At 40.0% G+C, this 16,216-nt stretch overlaps 1 protein-coding gene across 1 annotated transcript in view; it reads left to right on the top strand.

Annotated features, from left to right (window-relative positions):
- The window catches only part of TOP1 (DNA topoisomerase I), a 104,032-nt gene that overhangs the window by 38,704 nt on the left and 49,112 nt on the right, over positions 1-16,216 (top strand). Inside the window, exons 3-5 of the mRNA XM_042462322.1 lie at positions 5,106-5,208; positions 13,830-13,965; positions 14,725-14,783. Coding sequence (XP_042318256.1) covers positions 5,106-5,208; positions 13,830-13,965; positions 14,725-14,783 — 298 coding nt within the window. The remainder of the gene's footprint in view (positions 1-5,105; positions 5,209-13,829; positions 13,966-14,724; positions 14,784-16,216) is intronic.

Below are 16,216 nucleotides of genomic sequence, written 5' to 3'. Positions count from 1 at the left end.
ATAATAATAATAATAATAATAATAATAATAATAATAATAATAATAATAATAATAATAATGGAGAGTACCTCCAGAAGCAGCTAGTCTCTTCTAACATAAAGGGGCAAGGCTTTGCTTTAGTGCAGTGGTTCCCAACCTTTTTAATGCTGTGACCCTTTAATACAGTTCCTCATGTTGCGGTGACCCCCAACCATATTGGAGTGGTGTTTCGGTTCCTAAGACCATCGGAAATATGTGTTTTCCGATGGTCTTAGTCTTCTCACAGCATTCCAGAACCTTCTGGATCCAGTCCTGTTCCACTTTGTGGTTCTGTGCCTTCAAGCCATTTCTGATACACAGCAGGTGACCTATCACAGGATTTTCTTGCCACGATTTGCCCAGAGGAGGCTTAGCATTGTCCTCTTCCGAGGCTGAGAGAGTGTGATTTGCCCACATTCACCAAGTGGGTTTCCATGGTTGAGTGGGGATTCCAGCTCTGATCTCGCAGAGTCCTAGTCCAACACTCAAACCGCTGCACTACAATATATGGTAGACCTCTTTTAAATTAAAGTTGATTTAGTTGTTTTTTAACTTTTGCATTAACAGGATTTTTAAGAATTGTATCATGTTTTTGAAGTTGTATGTTGCCTTGGTTTCTGTACTGGGAGAAAGATGAGATATTAATCAGTCAATTGATTAAATTTTGCCTTGTTTTGTCTGTATTGGAGACATGAAATGGAGTTAGTGGGTACAAGTTGGTAAAAATGTCTTGCGAGACTTGGTATGCAAGAGATGCACAATGTTAAGAACTGCATTAGGTACACTTAGGCTGCTGCCACACTGCAGAATTAAAGCAGTTTGACACTGCTTTCACTCTCATCACTCCATCCTATGGAATCCTGGGATTTGTAGTTTGTTGTGCTGCCAGGGCTGGGCTTTGAAATCTCAGGCATAAGAGAGGCAAAAGGCTTGGGCTGCATCTACACTGAAGAAATAATCTGGTTTGAGACCACTTTAACTGCCTTGGCTGAATGCTATGGAATTCTGGGAATGGTGGTTTGTTTCAGCACCACAGCAGAATGGCAGTTAAACCCCTGTAAAGCTCTCTGACCAAGGTGACCGTGACCAATGCCCTCACCCCAAAACGTAGGGCACTCAAGCAAAAAATGTAGGACATGACCAAAAATAAAAGCTAAAAACACCCATGTAATTATAAATTCTTGCTTCTTAGCCATGATCCAAATGGAGGACATATCCTGGAAAAGGAGGAGGATATCTGGTCACCTTATCTCTGGTCCAAAATACACTGCAGAAATAAAACATAGCTGGACTGAAATGCACAGAGTTCCTCACCAAAGCTGCATCCACACTGAGGAAATGGTCCAGTTTGAGACAGCTCAGTGTTGGGGAATCCTGGGAATTGTAGTCTATTGTGGTCTCAGAGCCATCTCTGACAGAGAAGTCTCAATGTCTCCCAAACACTAGCATTCCCAGGATTCCCTAGCATTGAGTTAAAGCAGTCTCAAAGTGGGTTATTATTCCTGCAGCGTGTGAGAGAGATATAAAAGCTAGGGACTGGATTCATTCGTTAACTCAAAAAAAAGAGAATATCTGTGTCCAAAACACACTGCTTTGACTGCCAGGGATCAGTGCTATGGAATCCTGGGAATTGTAGTTTATGGTGGCACCAGAGCTCTCTGACAGAGAAGGCGAAATGCCTCACAGACACCAGAGTTCCAGAGCATTGAGCCAGGGCAGTTAGAGGGGTCTCAAAGTGCAGTGTGTGTGTGTGTGTGTGTGAGAGAGAGAGAGAGAGAGAGAGAGAGGTAGTGTGGATGAGTAGCTCACCTGGGCTGAGGCTGCTCTGGAAGTAGAAGAAGAGGAGGAAGGAGGGAGGCAAGGGAAATGGCCAGGACCATCCGGAGAAGCCCCCTGCTTTTCCTCGTCATCGCAGCCTCCTCCCTTCCACCGCAGGCCCCAAAGGGCCAAATGGCTGGCAAGAAGCTCTGCTCCCAGGCAACACTGCCTCCTCCTCCTCGCCTCATGGCCCTGAAGAGCCCCTTCTGCCTCCCTCTCAGCCCTGAGAGGCTTCTGGAGAGGCGGCTCTAGGCTCCCCCCCCCCCCCCCCCACACACACTGCTTCCCTGCTGGTCCTAGGCGACCCCTGGGAAAGGGTCTGGCGACCCCCAAAGGGGTCCCGACCCACAGGTTGGGAACCACTGCTTTAGTGCAAGCTGTATGTGTGTTGTGTGCTTTCAAGTTGTTTTCTGACTCGTGGCATTTTCTTAGCAAGATTTGTTCAGAGGAGGTTTGCCATTGCCTTCTCTTGAGGCTGAGAGCATGTGAATTGGCCAGGGTTACCCAGTGGGTTTCGTGGCAAAGTGGGAATTGAACTCTGGTCTCCAGAGTCATAGGGCGAGCCTGGACCTCTTGGCTTTACCTCTTCCCGGTTCCTTCCTCATGAGGAGGCTACACAGATGCAAAGGAGTCTGGCCCTTCTAGCTTCACCCCAATTCAGATGTTTTTTTCATGAGGAAGCCATGTGGAGAAGGTGAGCCTCCCTCACTCACTTGCCCAGCCAAGTAATTGGGCAGGTTGTACCCTCTCTTGACCTGGGAGAAACCAAGGCTGGGGACAGCACTGCTTGGGATCTGTAACATTCCTCCAAATTTTCATTCCTGTATAAAATTTTACAGTCTCCTACCATAACCAGAGGAGGTCAAACAAAATGGTGAAAGTCTGGAAACTTGGGGAGCTGGCTATGTTTAGTCTGGAGAAGAGAAAGTTAAGAGATGATATTATAGCTCTATTTAAGTATTTGAAAGGGTGTCATATTGAGGATGGAGCAAACTTGTTTTCTGCTGCTCCAGAGAATAGGACCAAGAGCAATGGATTCAAACTACAGGAAAAGAGATTCCAAACATTAGGAAGAACTTGCTGACAGTAAGAGTTGTTCGACAGTAGCACACACTCCCTCAGAGTGTGGTGGAATCTCTTCCTTTGGAGGTTTTTAAACAGAGGCTGGAAGGCCATCTGTTGGGAATATGTATTCCTGCATAACATTGTACTTGGTGGCCCTTGAGGTCTCTTCCAACTCTATGATTCTGTGATAACCTCTTGCCCAAGTTTTACATTAACAAGATATGAACTTAAATTTGTGAATTGTTTTGCAGACTGTCTAATAATCCTCAATAATATTTCAAGCTACAATGATTAATTAGCATATTTTTGAATTTTGCAATTGTTAAATTGTTGTAATTTTTAAATTTACATCATTAATGAGGGTAAGGAGCAGATTTTTTGTCTGTCAGAATATCATAATGCATTATCAAGGGTTTTTTTTTAAACAAAAACATTTGACATAAAAATCACTGCTTTTATCATAACACTTTTCTGTGGAGCTTAATATTTTGGCTGTCCCATTGTAAAAGGGAGCCAGTTTGGTGTAGTGGTTTGAGTTTAGGACTATGACTATGGAGACCAGGGTTCAAATCCTCACTTGACCATGAAAACCCACTGGGTTCTTACGTAGGATGTGGTGGATTAATTCTGAATTGAATCCACATTTTTTTGTTACCGAGTAAAATGTACCTTCCTTATTTTTGTTGGAGGAACTTGCAAATTCCCACTTCAGCAGGGATTGTGGCTCAGGGAATCTAGTCTTATCACAGATAGAAAGATCTCAGTAGTATTAAGGATAGATAACAATCTCTCTGAATCACTGGTAGATGAGTAGAGCAAGGAGAGATGGCATCTAAAGGTTAATAATAATAATAATAATAATAATAATAATAATAATCTAAATAGCTACAGAGATGGCATGCAATTTTTTAAAGGTAGAAGCTGTGCTTGAGGCTGACCTGCTGTTTCTTGAGAGTTCGAGAAAATTTACTGCAAATGTTCTTGGAGAAACATCTTGTCGGCTTGCTTTTGAACATACGTTATGTAAACAGAAAAAGAATTGTAATAGCATGCAACGAACACTTTTATTCATCTCATCAACCCCCATTCTCCTTTTCCATAATTTTTTTAAAAAATGCTCCCCCCCCCCCCCCGCAATATACTGTAACCTAGGTTATTCTTTCACACTTTTTTTAAAAGGTGGAATTTAGAGTAAGGCGACAATATAAGACATTTTATGAGTTCTTATGGCTGTTAGAGATTGTTCTGTGGCATATCCTTTCTTCACTGATGTCTGTGAGAGAGTCATTAATTGAAATATCATGCAGAGGAGGATGAGAAATTACAATTCATTTACTGTTAATATGTATATACTGTTGGGGGCAGTGTGGCTTCTCTGAAAAGAAAGAAAGAAATCTAGCCTACTGTACTGTTGTTTTGCTACCAGTTTGCTATAGACTGATATATAAACCTAGACACCTTTAAACCTTTATAACCTTTTTTGTATCTCATACTCTCTGTACCACAGACACATTAACTTGTCTCTTTCCAGGGAGTGTGTTGTTGTTGTTGTGTGCCTTCAAGTCATTTTCCACTTATGGTGACCCTGAGTGAATCTGTCATGGGGTTTCCTTGGCAAGTTTATTCAGAGGGGGTTTGTCATTGCCATCCTCTGAGACTGAGAAAGTGTGACATCTCCAGTCTCAATCCAGCACTCAAACCACTACACCACACTGTGCTCTTTCTGAGAGAGAAGTAGACACCACATAGAAAGCTGTACTAGGTCTACAAATACCAAGCCATTCAGTAGATGGTCAGCACTGTTCCCTTTGACAAATTTATTCAACTTGCAAGGCTGTAAGGGATTGCTTGAATAAAAGTTACTGCCAAGCCTGAAGGGATTCTTGTTCTACTATGTGGATGTGTTTGCCCACTGTCTTAAACGCAAACAGTGCTGCAGCAAAATGATTTATACAGATTGTTCTGAGCTATTTAGAGCATGTTCTTTGGGGGTGGAGTAGGTATTTTGTAGCCCTCTAGAATTTTTTGGAATGTCACTTTTAACCGTTCTCACCATGGGCTTTGGTTTTACTACAACATCTGGAGATCTTCATGATTCCATCATCTTAGTGTATATGTAGCAGCCAGTACAAAGCCACATGTAGTAAATTGCCATAAATTTATAAAACTTTATTTCCTAATTATTTCTCTGGTTCTACTTGCAGATTCTCACAAACATAAAGACAAACACAAAGACCGAGAACATCGACACAAAGAGCACAAGAAGGACAAAGAAAAAGATAGAGAAAAATCCAAGCACAGTAACAGGTGAGAGGGAGATTGATAGTCATGTTTGATTTTATTGTTTTTGTTTGTTGTTATCCACCTCGATCCAATACAGGGAGAGGTGTGATACAAATTGTTGTTGTTGTTGTTGTTGTTAATATTATTATTATTATTATTATGCAAAAATGTGAGAAATGATATTGAACCCCCACAGTTATGATAGGTTAATAAATAAAAAAGCAGACTGAGGTTTTGAGAATTAAACCACCAGTAGGAACAAGCTGACTTCCACTCTCTTCACGGTGTCACACTTGCTTCTTCAGTGAGCCCAGGCCTACTGTGCTGTTGTCGCAGCCTTGTTTTCAGGCAAGCTCTGCTTGTATCCTTTAGATTGCTACAATGACCCATTGTTAATAATACATAAGTCATTAGTTGTGATCAATGTGATTAATACATAATCATTAGTTGCGACTAACAAATCCCATCATCTAAAGGGATCTATTCTAATAATGAGTTTGGCCTGAAGTATTTTGGAAATCACAAGTGTTCTTTTGGATCAGTCCAGCATCCCATTTTCCACAATAACCAACAGATAGTTCTGGGAAGCTTGCAAACAAACCACAATAATAACAGTAGTCTTGACATTCATGCTGTCAGCGAGGACACTTTCTTAGCTCCATCTAATAGTAAACAAATGAACCTGCTACTAATCATATCGAAACAATTTTAATGATTTGTGTGGGGAAGAGAAAGGAGGGAATGGATAAGTACTTGAAGTACCCAGTGAGATTCAGGTTTGAATTTTATTTTTTGTGTTTGAGCAAAGATTGACCAGGTTGTCATTTGTCAGATCATTGGCTCTCTAGTATGTCAGCAAGTGTGCAAGCTGGCCAAACTGCTCTGAAAGATGAGAACATTCCAGGGATGAGCCCTCTGTGATCCCATGTATTTATGCACCCTTTCTTTTAAGGATCCTGGGAATTTCCCAAGGCCAAGCAATCTTAAAATAACAATATTTGCTTCATTGATTCATGACTGTTTTTAAGCTAATTTTATCTAACTTAATCTTACTGTAGTTAAAATCTATTAATCAAATCAGAGGGATACCATTCTATGCTATTTATGAGCATACAATTGTTTTTCTTGCATATTCAATCAAGTAATTTTGTAATGTGCTGTACAGGTAAAGGTAAAGGTAGTCCCTTGACATGCATGTCTAGCCATAACCAAGTGTAGGGGGCAGTGCTCAGTTACTAAGCCAAACAGCCAGCATTGTCCAAGGACTGCTCTGGTGGTCATGTGGCCAGCATGACTGCACTGAATGCTGTTACCTTCCCACCAAAGTGGTACCTATCTATCTACTTACATTGGCATGTTTTCAAACTGCTGGGCTGGCAGAAGCTGGCACTATTGACAGGAGCTCACCTCATCATGCAGCACACAGGTCTCGAACTACCAATCTTCTGATTGTCAGAATTGGTGTCTTAACCACTAAGCCACCGCATCCCTTGTTATACAGTTACACAAAGCTAATCTTAAACAGCATAATTATTTTTGTTAGTTACCAAAAATCAAAATGCTATTCATTTATTTATTCCAACATACTATTTGGTCTTTTTCCCTATTTGTTGTGACAAGTTATATTTCTGAGCCATCATAGTTCCAAAGCTTAAAACATTCATAGATCTCAGAGGGAGAGATTGTGAGTGTCTTGGCTAAGCTGTTGCATACTTCATTAGTTGCTCAAATCTTGGCAATTTTTTTGTTTTAGAGTTGTATAGCATCGTGGTAAACACATTTCGGGACTATTTTTTCTTTTTCTTTTTTTTCCTTTTTGCTCCGCACTTACAAAACATTGAGGTTTGTTTGTTTATTTGTTTTTTAATCTATAGTGACTACACCCTTCAGCATTGTGCAAAATCTGGTTAGCTTTCAGTTTACTCTATTGTTTCCCGATAGATATGGGTGAAATATCCTGTTCATTTGTATCTCACACAAATGGGTTAAGCGCCTGAACAGAGATTCCTTCCGGAAAGTTATAGAGTTGAATAGCTTGGCGGGAAAAAATCTTCCCATCCACAGCACATGTCCCAACCTGCCAAGCTACCATCTCCTCATTTTCTATCCTTCCACTTTTGGAGCAAGCTACCTTTTGTGGTTTTGTATTGAGTAGCTTTCCTCTGATCCTAATTCTTATTCTTTCATTCTCCATTTGTTTCTTCTCTTTTGCTGTTATTTTGTCTACTACTACATATATACATCTGTGTCACAAGTTGTTTCAACCAAGTCCAGCATGTAATGATGGTGCAAGACACTGACAATTATGTCTCCCCACACCTTCTCACCAGACTCTTCATCACCTCAGACACCATTGCCAGAAGGTGCTGAAGAAGAGCCTGGAATCTCCTTATGAATATGGGAAACTGTTGAGACTGTTTTCTGATATGGTGCTATTGTTGTGGCCTGTGTGCTGCGCCCATAACCCTTGTTGGGACCTATGGAAATGACGCGCAGTGTCCACCACGACCACCTGCAGAGTTCAACCACGTCGACAGGATGCCAAGAAGAAGGAATCTGTGAAGACATCTTCAACTAATAACGACTCTTACAAGTCTTCACTCTAAACGAGGGCTTTAATCTTCCTTTGCAGTATTTACAACATAGATATACACAGTGTATTGGACATCCGTCTCTAATACACACTATTTACACCAACCAACAATAACACAACCTCTGAGGCAGCCACATTAACACACAACCATCTCACTGCCTCTCAGTAACAGACACAGCCCATTCTGAGGCACCAACTGTCTCTCTCTCCTCACAGTGACAGATGAGAACTGACAGTTGACAGTTGCATCAACATTCCGATGATGCCCTGTTTGAATGCTGACACATTAGCTGCCACTGGAGCTCCAAATTATCTGCACAACAGCTCCCCCTAGTGGCCACACCAATGTCATTTCCTGACAGCTATGTATTGCAAAGGCACTTGTTATAATGAAAGTACAGTACCTCCTGCCTCAGTTATTGATCCTGTTTTTGAAATGGCTGACACACAGACTTCAAATCCAGCTCTAATACCAACCCTTCAAGCCTTAAACAAGGTTATGAAACAGTCTTGGCTTAAACCTGCTTTGCTCCTACCAGCCTCTAAACAGTTCTCTAGCCACAGAATCTATATAAAATGCGGCCAGTAAGAGCATCTTGTCTATTTACTGTTATAGTTGAGATGTCCCAATCCAGATCCTTAGGGAAAACACACTCTGTCCCTTTAGATAAGGAAGAAAGAAGACTTGACATGTTTAGTTGCTAATTTATTCTTCTGCTTTGTTGGCAACTGTCCCCTGCGTTGCTGTGATCATCTCATATCTCAGAACCTGTACATGTTTTCTCTTACATTGACTATTGACTACTGAAGCAGACTCTTCTGGAACATTCACAGGACATTGTCCCTTTTATAGGACAAGGCCTGCTATCCAACTCTCAAGGTCAGGTTCTCCACCCAGATCTGTGGATAATCTGTCAGCCTGGAGAATAACATTGTAACTGCTAAGATTGTGTTTGGTTCTAAACACTGCAAGGAAGGATGCCACTAAACATAACTACAACTACAAACAGAAGCAATTCTGTTCCTTTGCTGCCTCCAAGATGGAACCATCATCCCCTGCAGACCTATCATGAGCTTGTGTCTACGTCTTCGTCAACAAGGGCTAGCTTTCTCTTCATTGAAGGTATATCTGGCAGCATAGTGGCTTACCAGCGTACTCTGCTCAGTTCATCTAATACTCTTCACATCCAGTTTTCAAAAATTTCTTGGAGGATCTTGCTCACCTGTACCCTCCAATGACACCACCTGTTCAATTTGGTCTCTATAACTGATTCTTTCACAACTGATTTGTAAGCCTTTTGAACTTTTGATTTTGGTGGATGAACATTACTCAACTGAAAAGTTGCCTTTCTTGTCACAATCACTTAGGTGAGGAGAGTGAACTTATAGCCCTACCATTGATTCTTCCTCATGGAGATTCTGCTCCACACACAGGAAATCAAAATGTTTGGTTGTCTGTGTGGGTTGAGTATCCCTTCACCAGAATTCCAACATTTGAAATACTCCAAAATTGACCACATAGGTGGTTGAGATAGTTACACTTTGCTTTCTGATGGTTCAATGTACACAAACTTGGTTTCATGCACAAAATTATTAAAATTATGTATAAAATTAATTTCTGACTATGTTTATAAGGTGTATATGAAACATAAATGAATTTCATCTTATGCTTGGCTCTCATCTGCAAGATATTTCATTATGTATATGGATATATTCCAAAATAAAAAAAATCGAAACACTTCTGGTCCCAAGCATTTCGGATAAGGGAGACTCAGCTTGTACTATTTTTTCCATAAAGTGAGCTAGTTTTCATACATAATGAAAGCTAGGAAGTAGAAGTGAAATGTACTAATGACATATAATCGTAGTAAAAACTCACGGTAGTAAAAACTAACACAAACCAGCTTATTATCCAAAATATTCTATTCTTATGGCATCATTCTTTTTAAGGGCACATGCTTTTGAGCAGTAGTGCTCCATAAGTCCCTCTTAAATTTTTGTTTAAAATGTTTTTAAACATCAACAGCTAATACAAAAATCTACACCTTGTTTCCAGAGGATTCACCTTCTTTTTCCTCTAAATAAAATTATTCCACAGGACTACGAAAGCTCCTCTATTCCAAAGGTCTGTTTGAGACCTCCCTGAAGTACAAAATGAAAATTAGCCAAGTTCAAGAATTCTAGGAGTTGTGTGGCTATCATTTTTATTTGTGATCACCTTGCTCAAGAATAACAACCTTCACAGTTAGCTTGAAGATACCTTAGCATGAGAGCTGTCTCTTCTAGAACAGACTATTTACAACAATGTACAGAGGAATCAAAATTACAGGAATAACATTTTAAGTCATTATATATAAGAGAACAATACAAGGGAGTCAACAAAAATAAAATAAATTCAAGGCAGAACAGAAGCAAGTGAGAAAGAAAAACATTACATTTAATTGGCTGGAAAAATACCTTTTAAAAGAGTTTACCTGGTGCCAGTGTCACACTTACAACGAAGAGTATTACTAAATAAAGACATAACTTCAGTAGACTCCTCTCTTTCTAGTCACCTGCTATAGCTCAGGTGACCTATGTTGAAAATAGAACATTCCAGGAGTTGTTAGACTACAGTACTAATAGTCTCTAGCCATTTTCCTTGCAGGCTAGAGCTGATAGTTGATGAAAACACCCAAATGGCAAATAACCACATTGTAAAAGAACCACATTAGGTTACTGCACAAAACAGGCACATTACTCACTCAGCCTTATTTGCTAGGTAGACGCAATCCCATCTGTATATGCTGGAAATGAGGTAGTACAGTGCGTCCACTGGAAGCCATGACAGAAGTAAGGGGGCGCACCAGAAGGAAACAATGATGTGTGCTCCCGTGGTGTGCATTCCACGCGCCGCCACCACTCCTCTGTGGGCACGAGCCTCATTCATTTGAATGAGGCTTGAGCATCCGGGTTTTTTCCTTTACACGGGGGGTCCCCCACATAAGGGAAGGGCGGACTGTACTGCTTACCCCTTGGTGGCAAGCTATGAACTGAACTGCAGTACACTGTCTTCCTAGTAACATCTGAGAGAAATGTACATTTGAATTTCTTCCTTGGGGAATTTTGTGCAAAGGAGCAAAGATTCTGACGAGATCCAGTGGAAGAATTAAAAAATATAGCCATGTTACTCTGTAGAATCAGTATGTAGAGAACGCTTGTAGCACCATTGAGACTAACTGAAAGAAAGAAGTTGACAGCATGAGCTTTCGTAGACTTAAGTCTATTTCCTCAAATGCATGTGCGACTCAGCTGTACCCTCAGAACCAAGAAAACAATCACTTGGTCAGGGTAGTTCCTCTGTCTGCAAACACTTGGCAAGTATGCATAATGTATGCACAAAGGCTGAGTATTTCTTGTTTCACTTTTAAGTTTTGAAAATGTTAGTCTAATCAGGCTCATTGGGCCTGACATTCTGGCCATTTTTGAGCTATTCTACCTGACTTTTCTTTTTCGGAAGAGTAATTATAATTGTCACAATGCTTTCCATCTGTCTTGGATTATCTGGACCCATTTCAAACTTGCTTCAGGGTGGGATACGCAGTAGAGACAGCCATGGTTGCCTTGGTCGATGACCTCCGTCTGGGCATTGACAAGGGAAGTGTAACCCTGCTGGTGCTCTTGGACATCTCAGCGGCATTCGATACCATAGACCATGGTATCCTTCTGGGGCGCCTGAGGGAGTTAGGTATCAGAGACACTGTACTCCAGTGGTTCCATTCCTACCTCTTGGGCAGGTTCCAGATTGTGATGCTGGGGGACAGTTGTTCTCATAAGAGAGAGCTGACATCTGGTGTCCCTCAAGGTGCTATCCTGTCCCCCATGTTTTTCAACATTTACACCAAGCCGCTGGGCGAGGTCATCCGGAGACATGGGGCTCGGTGTTATCAGTACTCTGATGACACCCAAATCTATCTCTCTCTGTCTCCGACTGAAGCAGTGACCAAGGATGGCATTTTGCCTCAGAATGCCTGCCTTGGGTTGGTAATAATAATAATAAATAATAAAATCTTTATTTCTATACCGCTTTTCCAGGGAGATCAAAGCGGTTTACAAGTTCAAAAAAGATATACATCTCAACATACTACGATACAAAGTACAGTCACAAATCACATAATGGGCTGGATGAGGGGAAACAAATTCAAGTTGAATCCAGAGAAAACAGAGGTACTAGTGATAGGTACCCCTGGCCCAGGGAAGGAGATCTGCCATCCAGTCCTGGATGAGGTCACACTTTCCCTGAAGGACGAGGTTCGCAGTTTAGGTGTGCTTCTGGATTCGTCTTTACAGTTGTCATCTCAGGTGGAGGCGATATCCAGGAGTGCTTGGCACCAATTTCAATTGATACGCCAGCTGCATCCCTACGTAGCCCAGGAGGACCTTGAAACAGTGGTACATGTGCTAGTAACTTCTTGGTTAGATTTCTGTAATGCACTCTACATGGGCTACCTTTGTACCAAACCCGGAAGCTTCAGTTGATTCAAAATGCTGCGGCCAGATTGATCACTAAAACATCTAGCTCAGAACATATCACGCCGATATTAAAATCTTTACACTGGCTACCAATCAGTTTCCGGGCCCAATACAAAGCCCTACAGGCCCAAGTTACTTGAAGGAATGCCTCTCCCTGCACAATCCACCCTGCACACTCAGAACATCTGGAAAGATATTACTAGAGTACCCAAAAATCAGACTGAAATTGACCTATGACAGGACATTTCCTGCTGCTGCTCCCAGACTTTGGAACACCCTGCTGGAGGAGATCCGTCGCATCAACACCCTAGATGCTTTTAAGAAAGCACTTAAGACGGATCTTTTCCGGCGGGCTTATTCATTTGATCCACCTTAATGGAACCTCGGTAATACCCTATCTTCCACTGATTTTATATAGGTATGGACTGTATTAATTTTATGAATTTGTCTTGTTCATTAATTGATGTAATTTTAGATAATTTGTGCTTGTTGTAATGCTAATTTTATGTGTTGTACTCCCGCCTCGATCCATGGGGAGAGGCGGGAAATATAAATAAAGATGATATTATTATTATTATTATTATTATTATTATTATTATTATTATTAATACAGTTGGCCCTTCTTATACGTGGATTTTTTATACACAGACTCAAGCATCCATGATTTGAAAATGTTTTTTAAAATTATAAATTTCAAATATCAAACCTTGATTTTCCATTTTTATAAGGGGCACCATTTTGCTATGTCATTATATTTAATGGGACTTGAGCATACACAGATTTTGTTATCCACAGGGATCTTGGAACCAAACTCCAGCGTATAACAAGGGTCCACTGTATCATTCCACTCCTACCACCACCACCACCTTCTGAGAGTGGTCTGGGAATGTGCCAGTGTCTAAACAAATAAGCTTTGCATGTGAACTAAGTAATGTGTTGTCCTTCCTCCATTCAGATGACATTCAGCAGTTCCTAGTTCAGCATCTGCTTCCTTTATGACACGCAAATGACAGGCAAAATCAGTACTAAATATTTAGGTATAAGGTTTTATAACTTGCCTTTTCAATATCACTTCCATTTAAAATCCCTGTTTTTGTCCAGAGATGCTCAAATCTCTTATTTAACAAAAGTGAGTTTAAAAAAAACACCAAAGTAGATTAGACAAAAGATGGTGATTTAGTCAAAGTGCTATAAGATTTATAAGTTGAACCTGCTCAGACCTAGTCCAACACCTTTAACATGCTATATTTAAGTATAAGATACTTAAGGGTTACATAAGGGTTATAAGCAGTATTTAAATCTTCTTTTAAAAAATATGTTTAAGTGCAGTATTTGTAAAATTTTGTTGAAATCCTTGATTGTTCCTCAGACAGATAGACTTCAACACTGTTCCTTCCTTTTAAGAAAAAAAGATCATGACAGCTATATATATGTGATCACTGCAGTTAATTTTCTAGGGGCTGACACTAATTCACTTGGTTGTTCATACCAGTCATATTGCAGCTGTCTCTTCCCTGAAAACAACTGTTATATCTTACAGTGAGCACAAAGATTCCTCGGAGAAGAAACACAAAGACAAGGAGAAAACCAAACACAAAGATGGCAGTTCAGAAAAACACGACAAACACAAAGACAAACACAAAGATAGAGACAAGGAGAAGCGAAAGGAAGAAAAGGTACAGGATGGTGGCAAGGATGTTACTGCTTTGGACTGTACTATTTTACTGTGGATAAAGACACAAGCAGCTGCACGTTTTAAATTTTTAATCTGTTATTTATTTGTCAGATCAGTTGTCCAATTTCTGTAGAAATTTATGGCTGTGAAGAAAAGAGCCATGACATTAAGCATTTTAGATGAAATCACTATGCATCTGTTTGAATAGCTGTATATAAATTATAACTGATTGTAATCTAAATTGTAACTGATGCAGATACACCTAAGGCAATAAATGTCATGTAGTAGCAACCAACAGATTTTGCTCCACAAAAGTAATTCTTGAGCAGCTTGATGTAAGATGTTATATAAATAGTAACTGATGCAGGTACACATCTTAGCCAGCCTAACAGAAGAAGGATGGATAGACAGTAATTTAGTAATTTGTCTGCTCCATGTACTGCTGTCTGAACAAAGTGCCTGATTACACAGTTTAATAGTACAAACATAAGCCTTGAGTATATACGTTTAGGAATTGGTAGCTAGGTTTAACCAGTGAAGAGGGAAACTTTTTGAGATTAAGATAGAGAAAGAACTGGATGATGCACATGTTCAGGATTGGCTTGCTACATTGAGTCATGCTGAAAAGAGTTTCTAAGTAATAACTGGAGGTGCATTTGCTCCTGGTGCAAGGTCCTTTGTCATTTGCATTTAAATGCACAGGGAAGATCTGGCCATGCTTTTTATACCATACTGACCAGTTCTGACTTCTGTCTTTCAGAATAAATTGTCTTCTGGTGAAGTGAAAATAAAGAAGGAAAAGGAAAATGGCTTCTCCAGGTATGCAAGTGCAAACTTTTTTATGTACAAGATGAGAAATTGTATTCCTCTTGTTGAGAAACCTGTACATTTTAGGGTCTTCTTCCCAATAATAAGAATAATCTATCTATCTATCTATCTATCTGTTTATTTTGTATGCCATCTTTCTCCCCAGAGGGACTAAAAGAGGCTCACAGACAAAGATTAATAATAATAATAATAATTATTATTATTATTATTATTATTATTATTATTATTATTATAAAGTTTATTTATATCCCACCCCTTGGGGTCAATCAGGGCGGCTAAGAGCAATAAAATACAATACATTGTAGATCAAAATTCCCTCCCCCCCTTAAAAAATTATTAAATCAATTATAATTAAAACCAACTACAGTGGTACCCCGGGATACGAAATCACCGCGTTACGAAATTTCCGGGATACGAAAAAAATAAATAGGAAAAAACTGTTTCGGGTTACGTTTTTTTTTTCCGGCTTACGAAAAAATTTTTGGTGCTTTTCGGCGCTTTTTCACACGGAATCGCGCCTTTCAGCGCTAGCGGCTATGGCTTTTTCGGCTAGCGAAATTTTTCGGGTTACGAACGGCGCCGCGGAACGAATTACATTCGTAACCCGGGGTCCCACTGTAATTAAACAACATTAACACATACACATTATTACAAGACAAAAACAAAACAGATTTAAAATGTCAATAAAGTTCAAAACAATTAAAAACATCTAGACACATTATAAAATCACATAAAAATACACAAAAGTTAAAAACATAACTAAAACTCACCTGGCTCCATAAAAACCACACTGCTATGAGTTATATACCAAATGCCTGCCTGCATGAAAACGTTTTTACTTGCTGGTTGCCACTCCCGAAGAAATACTGAAATCAAAAGTGGAGTCTTTGCATGTGCTTAGATTAGAGAATATGGACAGCTATACAAAGAGGATGATTATTGCAAAGCATCATCCAATGTGTGTTTGTGTGGTTCCCCCCCCCCCCTTTAAACCCAGTATAAGTGTAAACACCTAGATCATTTTAGACAGTTTTCCAGTGTCAAACAAGGTATCATTTGGCAGGGAAACTTTTTCTTTAATGGAGTTTGGATGGAAAATAGTGGACCTCAGAGTGTGGTGGAGTCTCCTCCTTTGGAGATTTTTAAACAGAAGCTGGATAATCATCTGCCAGGAGTGCTTTGATTGTGTATTCCAGCATGGTGGGGATTGGACTGGATGGCCCTCTTCCAACTCTGTGATTTTATGATTCTAGAGTTGATTTAACAAACATCTTTTATACATCTTTCTTCATCATGTCCTAATATACTGGCCACACATTTCACATTTTTCAGTGGAATTTAAAATGATATTCAAACGTGAATGTATGCTGCTTATTCTTAGTTTTATAAAATTAGGAACCCTCTTGGTTTCACTTGGAACTGAT

The sequence above is a fragment of the Sceloporus undulatus genome, chromosome 4 (genome assembly GCF_019175285.1).
Source record: "Sceloporus undulatus isolate JIND9_A2432 ecotype Alabama chromosome 4, SceUnd_v1.1, whole genome shotgun sequence".
Taxonomy (NCBI): domain Eukaryota; kingdom Metazoa; phylum Chordata; class Lepidosauria; order Squamata; family Phrynosomatidae; genus Sceloporus; species Sceloporus undulatus.
This window is presented reverse-complemented; position numbering and strand designations above follow the sequence as displayed.